At 44.7% G+C, this 18,287-nt stretch overlaps 1 protein-coding gene across 1 annotated transcript in view; it reads left to right on the forward strand.

The window, feature by feature from the left end:
- Nucleotides 1-18,287, forward strand: part of si:ch211-186j3.6 (neural-cadherin) — a 290,314-nt gene that overhangs the window by 130,723 nt on the left and 141,304 nt on the right. The window contains exons 12-15 of the mRNA XM_035627332.2: nt 1,933-2,100; nt 4,858-5,107; nt 9,349-9,476; nt 9,584-9,770. Coding sequence (XP_035483225.2) covers nt 1,933-2,100; nt 4,858-5,107; nt 9,349-9,476; nt 9,584-9,770 — 733 coding nt within the window. The remainder of the gene's footprint in view (nt 1-1,932; nt 2,101-4,857; nt 5,108-9,348; nt 9,477-9,583; nt 9,771-18,287) is intronic.

Here is an 18,287-nt window from a genome sequence, read left to right on the forward strand (position 1 = left end):
CCGCGTGCCGTCGGATGACTGCCACAACCGTAAAAGCCCGAAGAACAACAACTCGACATCCGCCGGTGCCCAGGGGAATGAATGTCTGTATCCCCAGCGATCACGAGAACATATCCATGTTTGAAATTTCCAAACTTTTCCTCTAATGAGGACAGCTGCATAGGGTGTAAACGGCATGCGGGCGCTGCCTACATGTGTATTTCTCCCTCGCAACCCGGGATGATCTCGGTCGTCTTAATTGCTGAGAGCACAGGAAAGCGAAAGCGACGCAACTGCGGCCGATCTTGGGAATTCCTTTCAGGTCATGTGGAAAAATCTGGCGCTGCTTAAATGCGAGCCTTCCCCCGTGAATTTGTAGAAAACCCCCCCAAAAAAAAACGTAAAGGGGAAAGAATGAGCGAATAACCCTAATCACAATTAAGTTGGAAAACAGTGAACTTGTGTCATCAAAGATTTATTTCTACTGTGAGATGGACACCATTTAACCTACACTGGGACTATTAACTATGTTTCCTTTAGCTACAAAATTAAACGATTTCCTCCGATTACAGTGACTAAATCTAAATTCTTAAAGATTGTGACGGTGGCTGTAGAAACTGGACCCAAATGCAGGGGCGCAATTTCAGTTAGTAATTTAATAAATATAAAGGAAAGCAAACTAACAAAGTCCAAAGTAAAACGACGAACCAAAGTCCGACAAAAGGTGTCCACGGCTGTGGGAACGGAAACAGAGGATCTCACCAGAACAGGCATCAAGCGTAGGAGCCAAAAAACACTGACAGACCGGGGGAAAGCCACAGGAACAGAATCAGGAAAAACCACAGACAAACTGACAAAGACAAAGGGAAACACAGAGGCTACATTGACGCAAGAGGGCACAGGTAGTGAGACAAAGTCAAAGTCAAAACACCGAACACACGAGGAAGGAAGTTACAAAGTAAAAGAGGAAATAGAAAACTAAATACACGTAACACAATGGATAACCAAAGTAATTAAACAGAGGTACACAGGGAAACTTAAATGAAACAAAATCAAAGTTGAGAAGTAATTAATACATGAAGAACAAACCATGAAGAAAAACAAAGACTTCTCAAGGGGCAGAATTGTGACAAAGATCTCCTCCAGTCACGTTTGAAAGTATATAAAAAATAATCTGCTATGCCTCATATTTTGTTTAACATTGTTTACAGAATGAGGAATTCTGAAACTATGAATACTCGTGATATGCAAATAACACAGGCCCCGCCCACCGCCGCTGCTCGCCGCTAGGTCGACCGGTGGAAGCATGTGCGCGACGAGATTGCGAGCGGCGAAGCATCGGCGAGATTCGGCCATATAAGTTCTCGCGAACTGCGAATGCTGACGCTGGCTGTCCGCTGACGCACCTGCCGTCCTCCCGCGGATGCGCTGCCTCGGCGCGCACCCGAAGTTTCTTTGCCCACGTTTGCATATTCGACAGCGATCGTTTTTTTCTGTCTAGCTCGCCCAGAAGTGTTTGAATTTCTGATTGCAGAGAAGCGCTCAGAAGTCTCCTCCTCCAGGAGAGGAGTGTGAAAACACCTCTATAGTGACAGGATTTGCTCAGATTCAAGTCCCCGTAGTCAATGTCAGACATTTTAGAGGACAGACACAGAAGAGTAAGTTTTTTTAAGTGGAGGGGGACTTTAAAGGTTTCCTCTGCTGCTCCACAGTGGACCATGCGCTTCAATCAGTAGCAAACACCAGTTGTCCTTAATGCTTGTTGTTACCCAAATAAAGCCTACAGTCCGTTTCCTCTGCACAGCGTATGTCTGACCTAGGTTCACTTTCAGCAGCCTCCATGGAAGCAGTGGCCATCACACAGTGTCACACTCATTGGGAACACGCCATCAAGTGATCCTCTCTCCTCTGCTCTTACTCTGCCCCTCATCTGTGCGGGACGTGCCGCCACAGAGGACCTACATCACCAGGGACATCGTGGCCACGGACGGGGGGAACCGGAGCAGTTCCGTGGAGCTGGCCGTCACCATCACCAACGTGAAGAATCAGCCGCCGCACTGGGAGAAGGACAGCTACAGCGTGGTCATACCGGAAAACACTGTCCGAGACACGCCCGTTGTGGTAAATTGGGGAAGGGGGGGGGTGCAGATAGCAGACACGGGACGCTGAGGCACAGACTTTTAGGCATGGCGTTACTATCAAACACATTCCGGTTGGACAATTGGGTTATTTTTTTATTCAGAATGATGTCCAGTTTGTTTTCTTGGCCCCCATCTGAGTATTTTAATATTCGATATATCTGCCAATAAAGAGTCCAATCCCGTATTTGATTCAGGTTAGGGACGTGATGGATAAACTGCCTGTGACTTTGACACAATAGCAATAATAATACAGCCGCAAACTAGTTAATCTCGCACATCTCATTATTATGAGCTTCTCGATTCAAATACTGAAAGCCAATTATGAAGTCCCCTAGCTTAATTTAGTGATGTGATGTGAATCAACGTTTCATTTCACAGGACGCGATCGCCGACAGTTGTGCGACGTGAAACCGCTCCGAACGGGCTCTGTGTGAGAGCGCAAATGTCCCGGAAATGACGCTCCGGACATTCTCCGAAACCTTCCCCGCCTGTAGAGCGTTCCAGAGTCCATGTTTGGAAGCGGCTTTAGGTGTCTCACTCTGTTCCGATTGCAGAAGACACTCGGTGGAGCTGCGGTTCTACCAGTGTCGTTGAGCGGTGGTTCGTCTCTCCCGAAACCGTCTTTGACAAGTGCTGGTGGCGCCGACAACAGAACCGACAACAGCCACGTTTATTTTAAGCCTCTCATCAAGTTGATTAGTCACAGACGCTGCAACCAACCGCCACCAGCGCATTCGTTCCTCTGACCGGCGACAGCGACGCCGCTCAGAGCCATCGACGCTGCTGATACCAGGGATGGGAGCTGATGATTGTAAGCGTCGGAGCTCAGTAAGCCTGCATGCAACCGCCTGGATCAGATCATCTATCCGGATGTTTCATATGCAAAATTCGGAAGACGTCTCCCAACTATAAAACACACATTTTTAAAAAAATCACAAGAGTTTTAAATCTCAGCAGGTCAAAGTGACACGCCACAGATGTGCCCTCGAGAAAGGCCTTTAACCGCAACTGCAAAATAGGCAGCGTGGCCCTTTGTGAAACTTGAATGACTAAAAGTAGTAAAGGAACCAAAAAAAAGAGAGGCACTTTTGAGGCACTTTAATTCAAGGTGGAGGACGGGACTCAGGCGACAGTACAGGAAAATCTCACTCTGGCACAGGACCGTTGCAACGTGCCACATATGCAGTGAAGACGGAGGGCGGAGGTGGCAGCACACGCCTGAACGGGAAAATGAACGATCCTCAAACAGAGCAGGGCATAATGTGAATCCCGATGTTTGGCATCTTGGCGTGCAGCTAAAGCACACCGTGCTACAGCTGCGAAGGTTCTGTTCTTCTGCGTTTAACAAAAAGAAAGCCCACATTTTTTTCTCAGGAGAAAAAGCAACAATCGGCCTCATCTAACGTAAAAAAAAAACCCAACAACCTTGATTTCATTAATAGCTCTTCAGCGTTTGGCAGTTCAGATGTATCCTCGGAACCGGGCTCGATTATTCATAAGCGTTGCCTTTTTCACGCCACAAAAACACATTTCCCCTCTAATCGACGGCATGTTCTGAGGATCTCTCTCGAAAGCAATTAAATCCATTAAAGTTGCTGATGAATACTATTAACCAAAAGTTGGAAATGAAAAGACAGAAGTGGGTGCTTTACATGCGCGCGTGCGTGCGTGTTTGCGTGTGTTCCATTGTGTTTGCGAGAGATGCTGATAAAGGGAGGCGGAACGAGAGAGAGAGAGCGAGTGGTCCCTGCAGTACAATGTATTAATCGAGATGGCAGTTCAGCGTTGATTTGACTGTTATGCAAAGACGCAATGGCTCTCAGCGGTTCGTAATAGCTCTGCCGTGGAAATGTGAGGTTTTTATGGCCTAAATCAGCAAATACGATGGCCAGACATGTTCGCCGGAGTTCTGCATGCCCGATGGGTTGTCTCATTATTGTAGCCGCTGCGCTCCGCAGGTTGAATGGACGCAGCTGGGTCACCCACAAGGAAAGCCGGATCACAATCCGAGATGGCATTTTTGATTTTAATTGGGGTTTGCGTGGCCGCAGCTCTGAGTAGCCTCTCCTTAATTAGTTTGGGGAGAATGCATGACGAAGAGCATGAGTGTTTGATCCCACAGGATTCCAGCAGGTCGTTTTTTCTCGTCTAACAGTTTGAGACTTGTCCGCCTTAACATTTTGATGTTCATTATCACGGGCTATAAGAAACACTTTTGGCCATTTTGGGCGCATCATTTGTCGCTTTTTCTGGAGAGCGCCACTCCGCCGAAGCTCGGCACCCGCTGCCGTCCGTCTCCTTTCCTGTCATGACACTCAGCGCTTTTTCTCCAGATCTCAAAACTGACCATTGGAAACTTGCCCAATCTCTTGTCGGGTTTTTGGGAATCCAGGGGCCGCAAGTTTATTCTAAGAGAGGTGAAAATGACAATTATTAATATTGAAGGATCTGTCGGGTCAAAATCTTTTCCTTTTTTTTTCTCGGTACGATTACTAATAGGACACTTTTCAGAATGCCTGTTTGGTTGTCATTCGTGATGTTATTTTACATTGTGCCGCTACAACAACTGACAGCCAAGGAAGTGAGTGGTCGTGACCCGGGGTTTTCACTGCCACCACTACCGCTTGCTAACAGCCCCAGAGTGGGATGCAGACTAAAATGAGTGAGGTATCCTATGGCATGATACTGAATTGTTACCTTCGGTGTTTCCCTCTGTCCTTGTCTCTGTTTCACGCAGACCATCAAAGCCACCTCCCCTCTCGGGGACCCCAGGGTGACTTACAATCTGGAGGACGGAATGGTCCCGGAGACCAACATGCCCGTTCGCTTCTACCTGACCCCCAACCGAGAGGACGGCTCGGCCTCCATCCTGGTGGCAGAGCCCCTGGACTACGAGACCACCAGGAACTTCATGCTGCGCGTCCGGGCTCAGAACGTCGCCGCTGTGCCTCTGGCAGCCTTCACCATGGTCTACGTCAATGTCACGGGTGGGCCGCATCGTCCATGTCTTAGTGTCTGTTTTTTGTTTGTTCATCCGACTCCGGAAATGTAACTGCATTTTCGTCCCCCACACTAATCTTTACATCGTCTCCTTGCACCTTTGTGTTACTGTGAACTGGTTTTGCACGGATTGCCCTGACTAGTTTATTGAAATTCTGTAAAACAATCTACTGCGGCAGGGTATGACTGTGCAAGCTCACAGGAACAGAGGACACGCTGGGTGTTTGATCGTTCAGTTTTTGAAGGCGAAGGTCTAAGCACATGGAAGAGCAGAATGGATTTCACATGGTTAGTTTGCAGGATGGGATTAATGGACCTTTTTGGAACATCAATAACAATAGATGGACAAACTTGCACTCGGTCAAGAGCAGCACGAAGCACTATCCTTAATCAAATACTGAAACAGCCTCAGGACCCAGTTACGGTCTCCGCTCATATATTACAAAAGTGCAAACGCAGAACATGTTACTGACACACACTGCATTTTCAGCATGATGACCCTAATGTGTTTTGAGTCACTACAGTTAAAACATTGAATGTGTTTATTGCTTTTTAATCTTACCTTCGTTATTCTTTCTGAACTGCTGGTACACAGCTGCTCCACAACGGAGGCCATGGAGAGAGACAGAATCCAGAGCATTTGGGAAAGACAGAGGGGCCAGTCATATCATAGTGCTCTCTAAGACCGCTCGAGTTCTAATTTTCCATTGGACCCCGTTTGAATGTTCGATTCCTAAGCTGCGCAAATCCAAATGATTTTCAGAGCTCACCAGCTGCTGTGAGTCTGACGGGCCTGTTTGCAACACGCTTAAGCCCACCGCTCCAAGAAGTCTCACCAAGGGCTCCGAGTGTAGTCGCTCTCCGAAAACGATATGCTATTCTCCATTTTTGGCACACAGACACACACACACACACACAAAAAAGACTTTTCACCTCTCTGTCATTCTATATCATGTTCCTGTCAATGCTCAGCCCCTGGCCCAAGTTGTGATCATCACTGCTTCTCAAAATAACCCAGCCTACCGCACATACCCCAATCTTCCTGCATTTAATCCCCTGGCAACGTTCATGCGCACGCGCACACACACACACACGCACACACGCACACACACACACACACGCACACGCACACACGCGCACACACGCACGCGCCATTCCGTCGAATTGGTCTTAATCCAGGGAGAAATAATTAATTGACACAGAGCCTCTCCCCTGTCTTGCCTCTCTGTCCCACTCCTAACTTCACCCCTCCTCCCCCTTATCCGTCTTAATAAGAAAGCTCTTTGACTCCTCCAGAGGCAATCTTGCCCCGGGGGGGGGGGGGGGGGGGGGGGGATGCTATGTCAATGCCTCATTTTTAATTCATAGATTAAGACATCTGCTCAGAAAAAAATAGGGCGGGGGGGAAAATGGCACATGGAGCAGCATTCGTTTTAATATGTTGCCCTATTCAAGTCGTTTCCGGAATGCTTTTGGGCCTTAAAAAAACCATGGTGAGAATTTGACCTCTGCTGTTGAGTTAAACTTAGTTCACATAGTGTGTCTCTGATTGTCGGTGATATCTACCCTCGATGCCACTGGGACTTGGAAGACACAACCACAACAGCGAAAATGGCACCAATACATCAGTTGTCAGAGCTGCGGCAAATGTGTGGTCTGACATAAATCAATTGGCTGGCTGAGGGAGTCAGTGTGGCATCCCGTGTCCTCAGTTCCCAGATGGGATTTCCGGCAAAGACACTGCCAAGCAAGTTAAACATTGATGCAAACTGGGATGAACTCTTGTGTCCTCACTTACAGCCACATCTTGACGTTAGATGAGATATAGAATCCCTGCTTATTTCCCATTGATGCCAGACTTGCATCACGATGAAAGTCCAAAATCCACCACTATACAAGATGCCAGGAGGCCTGGGGCCGCTTTGAAGCCCAGTGGCGCACCATCAACAAAGAGCTTTTTATATTCGTTGCCTGTTGTTTTCTTTTAAATCTAACCACAACCTACAAAATGACCTTCAAGAAGTCTTTGGAAAGAAAAGGAAAAAAGCAGCATATATATATATATATATATATTATATAGATGTAGTTCAGTATCGTGGGCATTGAGACCGTTTGAAGACTTAGCAGAAACCAAAACACTGCACATCGGTTCATGATACTCTGAGGGAACTTGGAGAAAGGGAGCTTTCAAATAACATAGACATTCACCAGGAATGAGGTCATGCAACATTGCGCTGTCTTGCCAGATGACAAATAATTGCTTTCTGGCAAAAAGTTAACCTATTGTAGTATTTAAGTTTAGCTTAGATTGGGTTTAGTTGAGGATTTTAGTTTCCTCTTACAGAAGTTTTAATAAGGGGTACCGTAGTCATGAGTTACCCTTTTTAAAGTGTTTTTAAAGTAATTCAGTAGTTGGCTGTTGAATTTCAATTGCAATATCTCACCTATTACTAACGAAATACTACAGAATATGTGGATCAGAAAAAAGTACACAACGACGGGCTTTAAATACAATCAACAGGATATTGTAATAAATTCCAAAATATAATTGAAATATGTGCTCTGCAGCCAGGACTCGAGAGATGTGCTCTGCACATGTGGTGTTTCTCAGAATCCATGCTGGTTTATCCGTGTCCAGATCAGGGTCTTTTCCATTATCATTTATTTTTTTAAAAAAAGGAAAGAAAAAAACATGGAATAATCTTGGGATTTTTGGTCATTTTTCTACGAAGCAGTATTCATGCAATATTCAAAACATTTCTTGGTAGCAGTAAGCTTGAACCAGTCAGGGACTAAACCAGAGCAGGCAGCCTCATTAACTGTGATCAGAAGACAGGAGGTCAGTTACCTCTTTTTTTTTTATGATGTATTTTTGGTTGAAGAGCATCTGCGGGGGGATGGATGTGATGCTCGACGCACAAGACATGCATTTAGAGGAAATTAACCAAATTGATTTGGTGTTAGCCAAAGGTAAACACAAATTAGCAGGCTGAATAATGGACTTTGATGTTTTTTTATTTCAACAGAGTAGCTCAAGAACATCAGGTAATCAACTTCTCGAAGAGACGGAGTTGACTACTCTACCAGTCAGTTCTAAAGGAAAATAAGAATTATGCTTCAAAGCACGGATATGAATCGATTCATTTTTTCAACTTTAAAATGACACCTTTGAAATAATAATAGGGATAATGGCATATTGCCACAGCGCTCCCAGAATGCATTGCACCGTGTAACTCTGGTGCATCGTGCAGGAGCACTTTGTACACACACGCTATAAGAAAAAGTTAGCTTGGTGTTCTCAGTCTGGACATCATGGAGGTATGTCTGCTACCAACAACCAGATAAGAATGAGTTTGTTCATTGGTCCACCGCCTGCGCATGTGTGTTGTCACGTCTCCTGGAATTCAAAAGAATAAAAATAAGGATGAAGAATCAAACATAGGCTGTATGGTATGATCTCTGTCTCACAGACACTTGTTATACTGATATTTACCTCATGAATTAGTTTATCTCTCACCCCCCAAAAAATTTTGTCAGTGTGTTTGCACCACGACTTGTCAACATCACAGCGGTTGTTTTTTCCTTGTCAACAAACGCATATGCATGTACTGCTGTCCATTGGGAGGCTCAAAACAAAACTTGTATTCACGACAGTGATGAAATGCTCCTCCCACCTGTAGGGGGACCCCAAGAGTACCCGAGAGCAATTCAAAAGCTCCTTCAGATAGAGAAAGTGAACTTGTAATGTGGACGGTGGATTTATAATCTGTGATCAGTGGTGTTGGTTTTGATGGATGTCTAACCTTGTGCCATGTGGACAACATGACAGATAACATTTAAGATGAAAAATACACATTTTTTTAAAAATCCTAATGGGCATTGATGAGGAACAATGCAGCTGAGATGTTAAAATTGGCACGTTTTTTTCCCCACTCTGATAAGATTACGGTCCATGTTCCCCTTCAAGCACTGTCACCCCAAAGAAATTATACATCTATAAAACAAAATATCCCTGCATCGCACATTATTTGTCACAACCTCACCTCTTTAACTGATAACCATGCCACCAACAACTGCCTGTTGGTCACCATGTTTGCCTTCCAGGCCTTGCAAAGAAGCCCATCAATTATCAGTGACGTTTTGATCAAAGTTCCCAGATAGAGAATGCGAAAAAAAAGGATTTTATACCCTGAGCTAAATTTTGTCTTCATTTCCTCTTCCTTCTCAGACGTAAACGACAACGTCCCGTTTTTCACTTCCTCCATCTACGAGGCCTCGGTCACCGAAGGGGCAGAAACAGGAACTTTGGTTTTCCAGGTTTCAGCCAATGACCTGGACTTGGGTCTCAATGGCAAGGTGATAACCAACCTACACACACACACACACACACACACACACACACACACACACACACACTATTATTTTATACACTCTGTATAATTGTGTCTGCCCCCACGGAGCAGATCTCCTACTCCCTGCTGGAGGACCGCAGCGGGGACCACCAGTATTTCCGTATCGACCCGGAGCTGGGATTCATCTACACCCAGACTGTGTTTGACCGTGAGACCAAAAGCTCCTACCTCCTGGAGGTTCAGTCTGTGGATGGGTGGGAGTCGTCGCGGCCCGGCAAACACGGACAGCCCAACTCTGGTAAGTACGACTGAGCCTACACGTGACGTCCTGCGACCGAACTGACGGCTCAGCTCTGTGTTTCTGCACCGTGTCCAGTCAGCTGTCTACAGCAGCACCTGTCGAAGCTGTCACGAAGTCGCTAGGTTGATCTGCTATCGTATTAAAGGCGTCGGCGATAAAGAGGCGGTGCAATCCTTGAAGACGAAACGAGGAAACGTTACTGCAAAGCATGGGAAACATTAAATATTCCAATTACCCCAAGCAAGAGTATGTTGCCACTTTAACAGCCAATTCAATGGAACCAGATGAGCTATTAGAGAGTCCGGTATTATTTTTGAAAAATGTAATCATACAGGACTCGCACACCACTGGTATCTAACCAACACACACACACACACACACACACACACCCACTGTCCAGCTGAACCACCTCACTCTTTCTCTCTCTTTCTCTCATTCTGTCTCTCACAAACACACCCACACAAATATCTAAACATCTTATTAACTCATGCATTTTTTCTCATTCATTTATACAACCCCACCACGGCCACCTCACTCAAATGCAAATCCCGCCCCCTCAACGCACACTACACATTGGATGAATTAATTTGAGAAGCATTTATTCACATACGCTCACATCACAAGGTATCTGCTACGGGATATATGTGTATCCAACTCATGCCTCACAAACTCTGTTATATGTGCTTGACATGCACAGATGCCATGCGTACTTCCTCGTCATTTAAAACTGGGCCAAAATATTTATGGTACTACAGGACCTCAACCACTTAACAACCCCGCGCCAGGCCTGCCCAGGCTATAAACAACCACAGCCTCATGTATCCGGGTAACGTAAGCTGAGCAGAGAAAAAAGGGTGATAAACAACAATAAAACACCTACTACAGGTGACTGATCAACACCTTCAGCCAGATCCACGGCAGCCGAGGGCACAGTGGGTAATACGGCACAGTGTCACCGGCGGCTCAGTCAACAAAGGGAGAAGGGGTGTGCATTTCACTCGCCCTGTTTGAGGGCCAGTCTCCTGCCTTTCATTGCGGCGCTCACCGGCCTTTAGTTCCCTCCACCGCGGCAACAGAGTCAGTGGATATGTTACGGTCCACGCCAGTTCCCTCAGAGGAGTCTCTTTTTTTTGTATCCTTTTCAGACATGTAAAGGAGTTCTCTGCCTGATGTGCTTGTGGCCGGTGCGTATGCTGAAGAGGGCTGTGTGTAGGTCCTCCTCAAATAAAAAAAAAATAAAAATTACAGCTCTCCTGGTGGCTTGTGAAAACACCTTGTTGTTGTACAGCGCGCGCAGCTCGCTCACCGAAGACTGCGTGTGCCTTGATCATCCGATCGTCCGGCCCTGTGCGGGGAGATGCAGAGGCTTGCCGAACGGTGCAAACGGTGTGTGAAAAAAAGCTCAGGTGCTCTACTTGTGCAAATCCATACTGTCAATCAGTCTGGAAGTAAAGATATTGGACAGATGCAACCTTTTTCCTTTTGGGACGGGTCAAGCCCCTGCTCCCGGTCCCTCCGGGCCGCATTGACAAAATTATTGTCGGGGCACTAGTTCTCCCATTGCCTGGGTTGTTTTCATCATTTATGCCCCTGCACATTTCATCTGTTGTTGTAAACGGGGAATGGACTTTATTGATATATCGCCTTTTCCAGTCTTCTCCACGCAATCTACATTCATACAGTGCTTCGAAACACAGTGCTTTTTCTCTAACACATCGTTCATACACTTACCTTCTGGCAAGCGGACGACCCTCTCTTCCTCCTGAGCCACAGCCGCCCACGTTGTGGCTTTAGCAACGCGGAGAGTGCCCTTGATCTGACCCAAGCCTTTTTCGTTGCATGTCCACCATCCTACAGGACTGGGACGAGGCGGAATGTGCACGGACCGCAAATCAGTATGGAAAAGCCTTTAAGGTTTTGCTCCAAGCCCAAACTGAAACCATGTCTATGTCCCATTATCTGTCGATATCTCATAGAAAGCAACCAAAATAATGGGCTGCATGTGTCGTGCAGCCTTTAAAGTCTCTCAGCAGGACCTCATGGTGCACCCACAACCTTCGCTGAACTTCACGCAGAAAGTGCCGATCTTTTACATGAATGTGAGAGAAAGGAATTTGTGGCAGGCATCACGATTGGCATAAAAGCGGTTTGGGTGCTGGGGTGTCATGTGTGCCTCGTGCAGTGACTTCATTTTTTTAAAAACTGAGCCGATGGGCATAGCAGTGAACGGACAGCGCATCGGGGCGGCGGGATTTCACTAAAGCCTGCACTCGGCCGCGCAGCTCGCTCTGTCGTGCGTCTGACAAACGACTTCAGTTGTGGGAGTGTAGTTCCTGATGGCTCTCATCAGAGCGGGTGTTGCAGCTTTCACAGCGCTTCGGGCAAGACATTGAACCCCGAAATTGCCCCTGACGGCTGCGCGGGCGGCGTGTGATTGGCATGTGTGATGGAGGGGCGCTGTATAGAGTGGTCGTTAAGAGTGGGAAAGTGCTATAAATCTCAGTCCACTGACCATTAACACTTGTCGGAAGTGTCTGAGCTTTTCTATTACAGCAATCAGAGGAGACACGTGTATTTCTGCGTCCGCCTCGTCCTGGAGACAGCGACGAGCGACGGTCCCCCCGAAGCAGCCTGCAACGAGCTTGCGCGCGCTGCGCAAACAACAAGCCACCGGGAGAGTTGGTACAGCTCCTTATTGAGGACGACCCTCTCTCTCTCTCTCTAGTAGCTCTTTCAGCATATGCTCACAACGCCGGTCACCAGATCATCAGCAGGGCGCTCTTTTACCTGACTGAAATTTAAGGAACTCGCGTGGTCGGGACAGACTTGTCAACCTTGCCGAAATATCCACTGACTCTGTCGTTGTATCCACAATGAAAGACAGCAGGGACTGCCCTGAAGCAGGGTAAGTGAAATGCACACCTCTCTCTCTCTCTCTCTCTCTCTCTCTCTCTCTCTCTCTCTCTCTCTCTCTCTGCGGCTTTACCATTGACTGAACGGCCCATGGAACTGTGTTCGGTTATATACTGATATTTGTTCCTTGCCTGGATTTAGCTGATTGTGTTAATCAGTCCTCCGGAGTTTGTGTCTTATTGCAGTTGTTCATGTGCAAAAAAAAAACAAACCCCTCCACAGACATAACCTATTAGAGGTCAAGGCTACCTGGTTACCATTCATGTTAAAGTTGCCTCAATAGATGGGATTGTGATTGTGCACTGTATAGCCTGTACAGGTCTGGCACCGGGTTGTTTGTCTTTGAAAAGGAAGCAGGGTAAAGTATCCGTGTATGTCGAGCTATTTTATGAGGGTTTGCGCACACTAAAATATCCTTGCATGGGAGCAAGTCATTTCCGTAATAAGTTGGCAACATATATATATAAGTTGAATACCAAATTTTCAGATGAAATCACAATTGATTTTAATGTTGGAATTTAAACACCAATACATTTGGTGCACGGAAACATTAGATTTTGGAAAATAAAACGTACTTCTGTTCATCATTCTTTCTTTTCTTTCATTCACGTGACTTAAAAAAACATGATCTGAATGACCTCAATTCATAAATAAACCTTCAAATCAAGTCAAAATCTGGCTGCACAAATATGCTTTGTCAAATTTATGCACTAACTGCTGCTGCCAAACAGTCGGAACACTGCATGATGACAGGTAGTGTTCTCTGAATGAACTCATGCCAAACCCAGCATTCCCAGTAGACTCCCAATTAGCGAGTCATTATTCATCGCTCCAAAATTCATCAGTCCAATCACAGTGTGCGCTATTCCTGGCATCACACTTGGTGGTATCCGCTGTGTGGTCGGCGCTTGGCCACTTAAAATCCATCTCATACGGCACAAACCAACCTGGTGCTAATATTTCGTTCGCAGGATGACTGTGATCGTGTTCTGTGAGCTCGCGTGGCTCAGTGCTTCACTGGCGACCTGTCACTGAATATGATGAAGGGAGATTTATTGGAAACTTGATATCCTTGGACCGTGAGACATCAAAAGTCAGTGATCCCTTCAGTGCAGGCGGTTATATTGCAAATGTTTTTAAATTCTGATTTATTGGGTGTATATATATATATATATATATATATATACATATATATAATTTTATTTTTTTTGCACCTCTTAGCATTGACTGATGCATCTGTCAAATGATACGGCAGTCACTTAAGTTACACAATTTATATTTGGCATTTCAAACAGTTGTATTGAACATAATGTAGTTGCTACCAATGCATCTGCACTGACGGCAAGAACATACATGCATTCCAATCAGAATGTGTGAAAACAAGGATTTTTTTTGTGTGCACCACACTGCTGATCAGATGTCCGACATCTTTATTTACTACAGTAAAACAAAAAAAACAAAAAATCCATTTGTGTCTTACACAATTTACACAATTCAACGTCTCTGAATTCAAAGCGGAGAAAAGAATCAATTGGAGTCTTTAAAAAACAAGGACTTTGTGACATTCTTTTCTACAGTGGATATGAAACACTTGGAAAAGTTTGTCCCCATACGTTTGCAATGTGTTGCTCTTGTCGTTTCCTTTGCCTTCACCTTGAACCCAGTTCATCCCAGGGCAGCTGCAGGTGGTGTAAAATGGAGACTGTGCTGCTCTTCATCATGTGAAGCCGCCGTCTGGTTCTGTTCTTTTCATGTTTTGGCTCATTATGTTGCTGTAGGACGAACCTCTGACCAGCCAGTCTATCTTCATCTGTTGTCTTTTTCTCCCCATTCTGATTGAAACGTACAGTACTGCCTCCTGCGGCACAGACTGGTCCTAATAATGCATCAGAGGGTGTTGTAACACAGTATGTTCCCTTGTACAGACACAAGTTTGTAAGTCATCAAAAGGAGAGAGTTTGCGTTTACTTTCAAGGCTTCATTTACTTCCACTGGATAGTTGTAAGTAAACGAAGGTGTATTTTCTATGAAATTCACATGGACATTCAGTTCATTGCACAGGTTATAGGCTCATCATCCTTCATATGAAAATACAAACAGAGTCATGTTCTGTTGTTATTGAGGTTGTTATCCAGTTCCAGTAATGCGGTTGTTGTGTGAATTAAAAGGAGGACACACACAAAGGGACAGCTGCTCTGTAGACTTCATTTGAGGCTCCAAATGTTTATTGAAGGCAGTTTTCCTCTCTCTGTCCCTTTCCCACATCTGTTCCGAAGGACCAAAAGCCGTCTTTCTCTTTCCGTCTGCTCCATCTCTCCATATCTCTCTCATTTGCCGCCAGATGAAATGCATACATGCTCCAGTGGTAGAATAGAGACACGATGAAAACCAACAGCTGCTTCGACAGATGGGTGGATGGAGCGAGGTGTTGAAGAAGCATGCACGGCACACCAGGATATGTTTTAAAAAAAAAGATCTGATCATCGATTATTAACAGATAATCTCCCTTAGGTCGGTCTCACTGTGACATTCGTGGCAACGTAAACACAAGTTAAATATTAAGCGAAGCAGAGGCTGAGAGACTGCAGCAACGCTGTGGGAGTCATTTCATATTTTTATTCATTTCTCCGTCATGAATATTAAATGCAGTGGAATGAAGAAGGATGGGTGACAGGTAATTTAACAGATACTTAACACAGATGCACACATCAAAGCACACACACACACACACACCAAAATCCTTTTTTTTTCACGTCTACAAATTCTCTATTATATCCCATTTCTGTCTCCAATATTTCTGTCTATTTTAGCATCAAATCCAGCTGTTTCTTCTTTTTTTCAACATCCAACCACTGGCTGAGGCGAAGTACAAAGCACCCTGGGGGCATCAGTGTAAGGCTCTGTAGTTGAGCAAACATTTAGCTGTTAAGGTGCAGCCACAGCTTATGAAAATAAAAGACCTTTAAAAATGTCTGTTGCACAGTGACATTATAAAGCAGTGCGACAGCAAGCTTCAAAACAAATTAAATCGAGGAATGACAAATAATTTATTTAAATATTTGTTAATGGGCAGCCATAGTTTAGAAAAATAAAATACCTTTGGTCTGTATCTTTATCAGTAACAGTATTAAACTTTAACTTGTGGGACCCTCCAGTAGCTCTGGGCAACGGCAAACTTCCAGAAATCACTTCTTCTTTGCCGCTCCAAAACGGCAGTTGTGCTGCACTGTCACCCTCAAATATTGTATCAGAAATGATTTCAGGTAGACTAGCCAGAGCTATAGCGAAGATGTAAGCAATTTTGCAATATTTACCTGGGTGAAATTACTTTAAAGACATCGGAGTCGGATCGACAATCGCGCACTCGCCAATACCCATTCTGGCGTTATTGGCAATATCGGAGGCAAACCTGTAACGGAATCAGAACATCTCTACCTCCTTGGATATTGAAAGGCGGAAAATCTCTATGTCGAATGAGGCCGAAGGAAATTTCTCTCTTCTGTTTTTTAACAAAGCCCAAAAATGTCCAATGTTGCCACTAAGCTAGGATTACATGAAGGCTTTTTTGGGGGTGTGGTCAGCGTCATCTGATTTAACTTGCTGGTGAACATTGGTAAATCACTGAACTAAGTTAGAAAAAAATACAGATACAGATTCATATGCCCTCACTGTTGGAAAAACAGGTCCCCCTGCTCAGAGCCGGCCCAGGCTTTTAGTGCCATTCCTTTTCGTTGTACTCCCATCTTAGGCCATACACGTTTTTTGTGGATTTATTGACTTGTTTATATTGACAACTTCATAACGAGGTTGTATCCTTCAGCGCTGTACAACTAAGTTCCAATTTTGAAGATACTTAAAAATAATTACTTCCCTTGCTGTTATGTAAGTCGCTCAAAGACATTCTTTTGTAAACATTGATTCCAAGATGTAATGGCTTTTCGATTTATGGAACAAAGGAAACGCCCCTGCCACTGCTCAACCAAAAGATAATAGGATAGTGCTTTTGTTTTCCTCTAGAACTGTATAATTATACCGTTTTAAAAAAACTGTCAGAGGAGGCCAATGTCGGCCCTAGGCATAGGCTGCATAAACAAATGCTAAGGGCGGCGTCATCCATGGGGTGTGCCGCAAGCATAAAGTTTATGCAGTGCTGGGTGTGAGTCCTGGAACTCTGACATGAAACCCGCTCAGCCCTGAGCACTGTTAATTACAAAAAAGACAAACTGCCCCTTGTAACAAGTTGACAATATGATGAACTCTGTCTGCTGTCATGACGTGATGCAAGTAACCAATGCATGCACGTTATTATGTCTGAGTTGCAGCTGCAAAATGAGTCGAAAATGGATGACATTATTCTTAACAGTTCTCAAAAGTGTCTTGAATTATTTATTATGTGTAATTAATACATCGTTCATATTTTTATTATTATATATTGTAGATCTTAGATGTTATATCTTAGATGTTGTACAACGTTTGATGTCTTGCATTGCAAGACATTGCAGGAAGTTACAAAACTAGTCTACTTTACGTTGCCTTTGTCATAGCACTGACATCATGGTTTCTCATTCAGATGGGGATTCTCATGTGGCCATGTTGCTAACACCACCACCACTGACCACGAACCATTGTTCATTAGATGATCTCAACAAAGTACATTCTCAGGTGGTGGTCTTTATCTAAAATGTAGCCTATAGTGAGCAGTATACTCTGTTCTGGTCTGATCCAGTCTTTGCTCCGTCATTGGTGCCAACTTGACCACTTATAGGGGGAAATGTGTTCTAATATCACTTTGGTTAAATGTGTATTTTTATACAGCGATAGACTTCACATAACAGATTTCTTCGTGTTAAAAGGGAGTTTTTTGCCAAATCGCCAAGTGCTTGCTCATTGTGGGATTTGTTGGTTGGGTGTTTCTGTGTACTATTGTAATATTGACCGCGCTTATGTGAAGTGCCTTGCGACAATGTATGTTGTGATTTGGCGCTATTCAAAAAAAAAATGAATTGACATGAATTGAATAAGACTATGCTGGCGACACCATGGTGATATTTTCACTGGATTTAAGGAAAAGCATTTGACCATGAGAAATTTGGCTTAGTTGAAAACCCTTTCATCAGACTGTAACCCTGATATCATTGGCACGCGCAGTGTACTTGTCAAGCAGGGCTGCCAGCGCTCACCACTTTTCTTATGAGAAAGCACCGATTGAGGGGTTCACCTGCATTTCAAATCTCTCTGGTTATGCGAAGACAGTCCAACCGCATGGCTCGATACTGAATCTTCATTTTTAAAAATACCCTCTTGAGAATATTTTTCAGACAAACACATCGCTCATCACACGTACTTCAATAACTGGCAAATATGCGGCGGATTCTCTTCAACTGTATGCATATCTGCATTAACAGACATGCACTTCTGTAGTTAATGAAGCCGAATGTTGGGACAGAATTAACCTTGATTAACACTGTTTTCTCAGGCAGAAGCTGATGTATGGTGCGAGGTGGGGGGGGGTATTTTATCCATGCTGTACATGTCAGTCATAGTGTAAAAACATGGATTTACAGACACTAGCAGATGAGGAGGAGAATGATGGGATGGGCG

This window comes from Scophthalmus maximus, chromosome 4, assembly GCF_022379125.1.
Source record: "Scophthalmus maximus strain ysfricsl-2021 chromosome 4, ASM2237912v1, whole genome shotgun sequence".
Classification (NCBI taxonomy): domain Eukaryota; kingdom Metazoa; phylum Chordata; class Actinopteri; order Pleuronectiformes; family Scophthalmidae; genus Scophthalmus; species Scophthalmus maximus.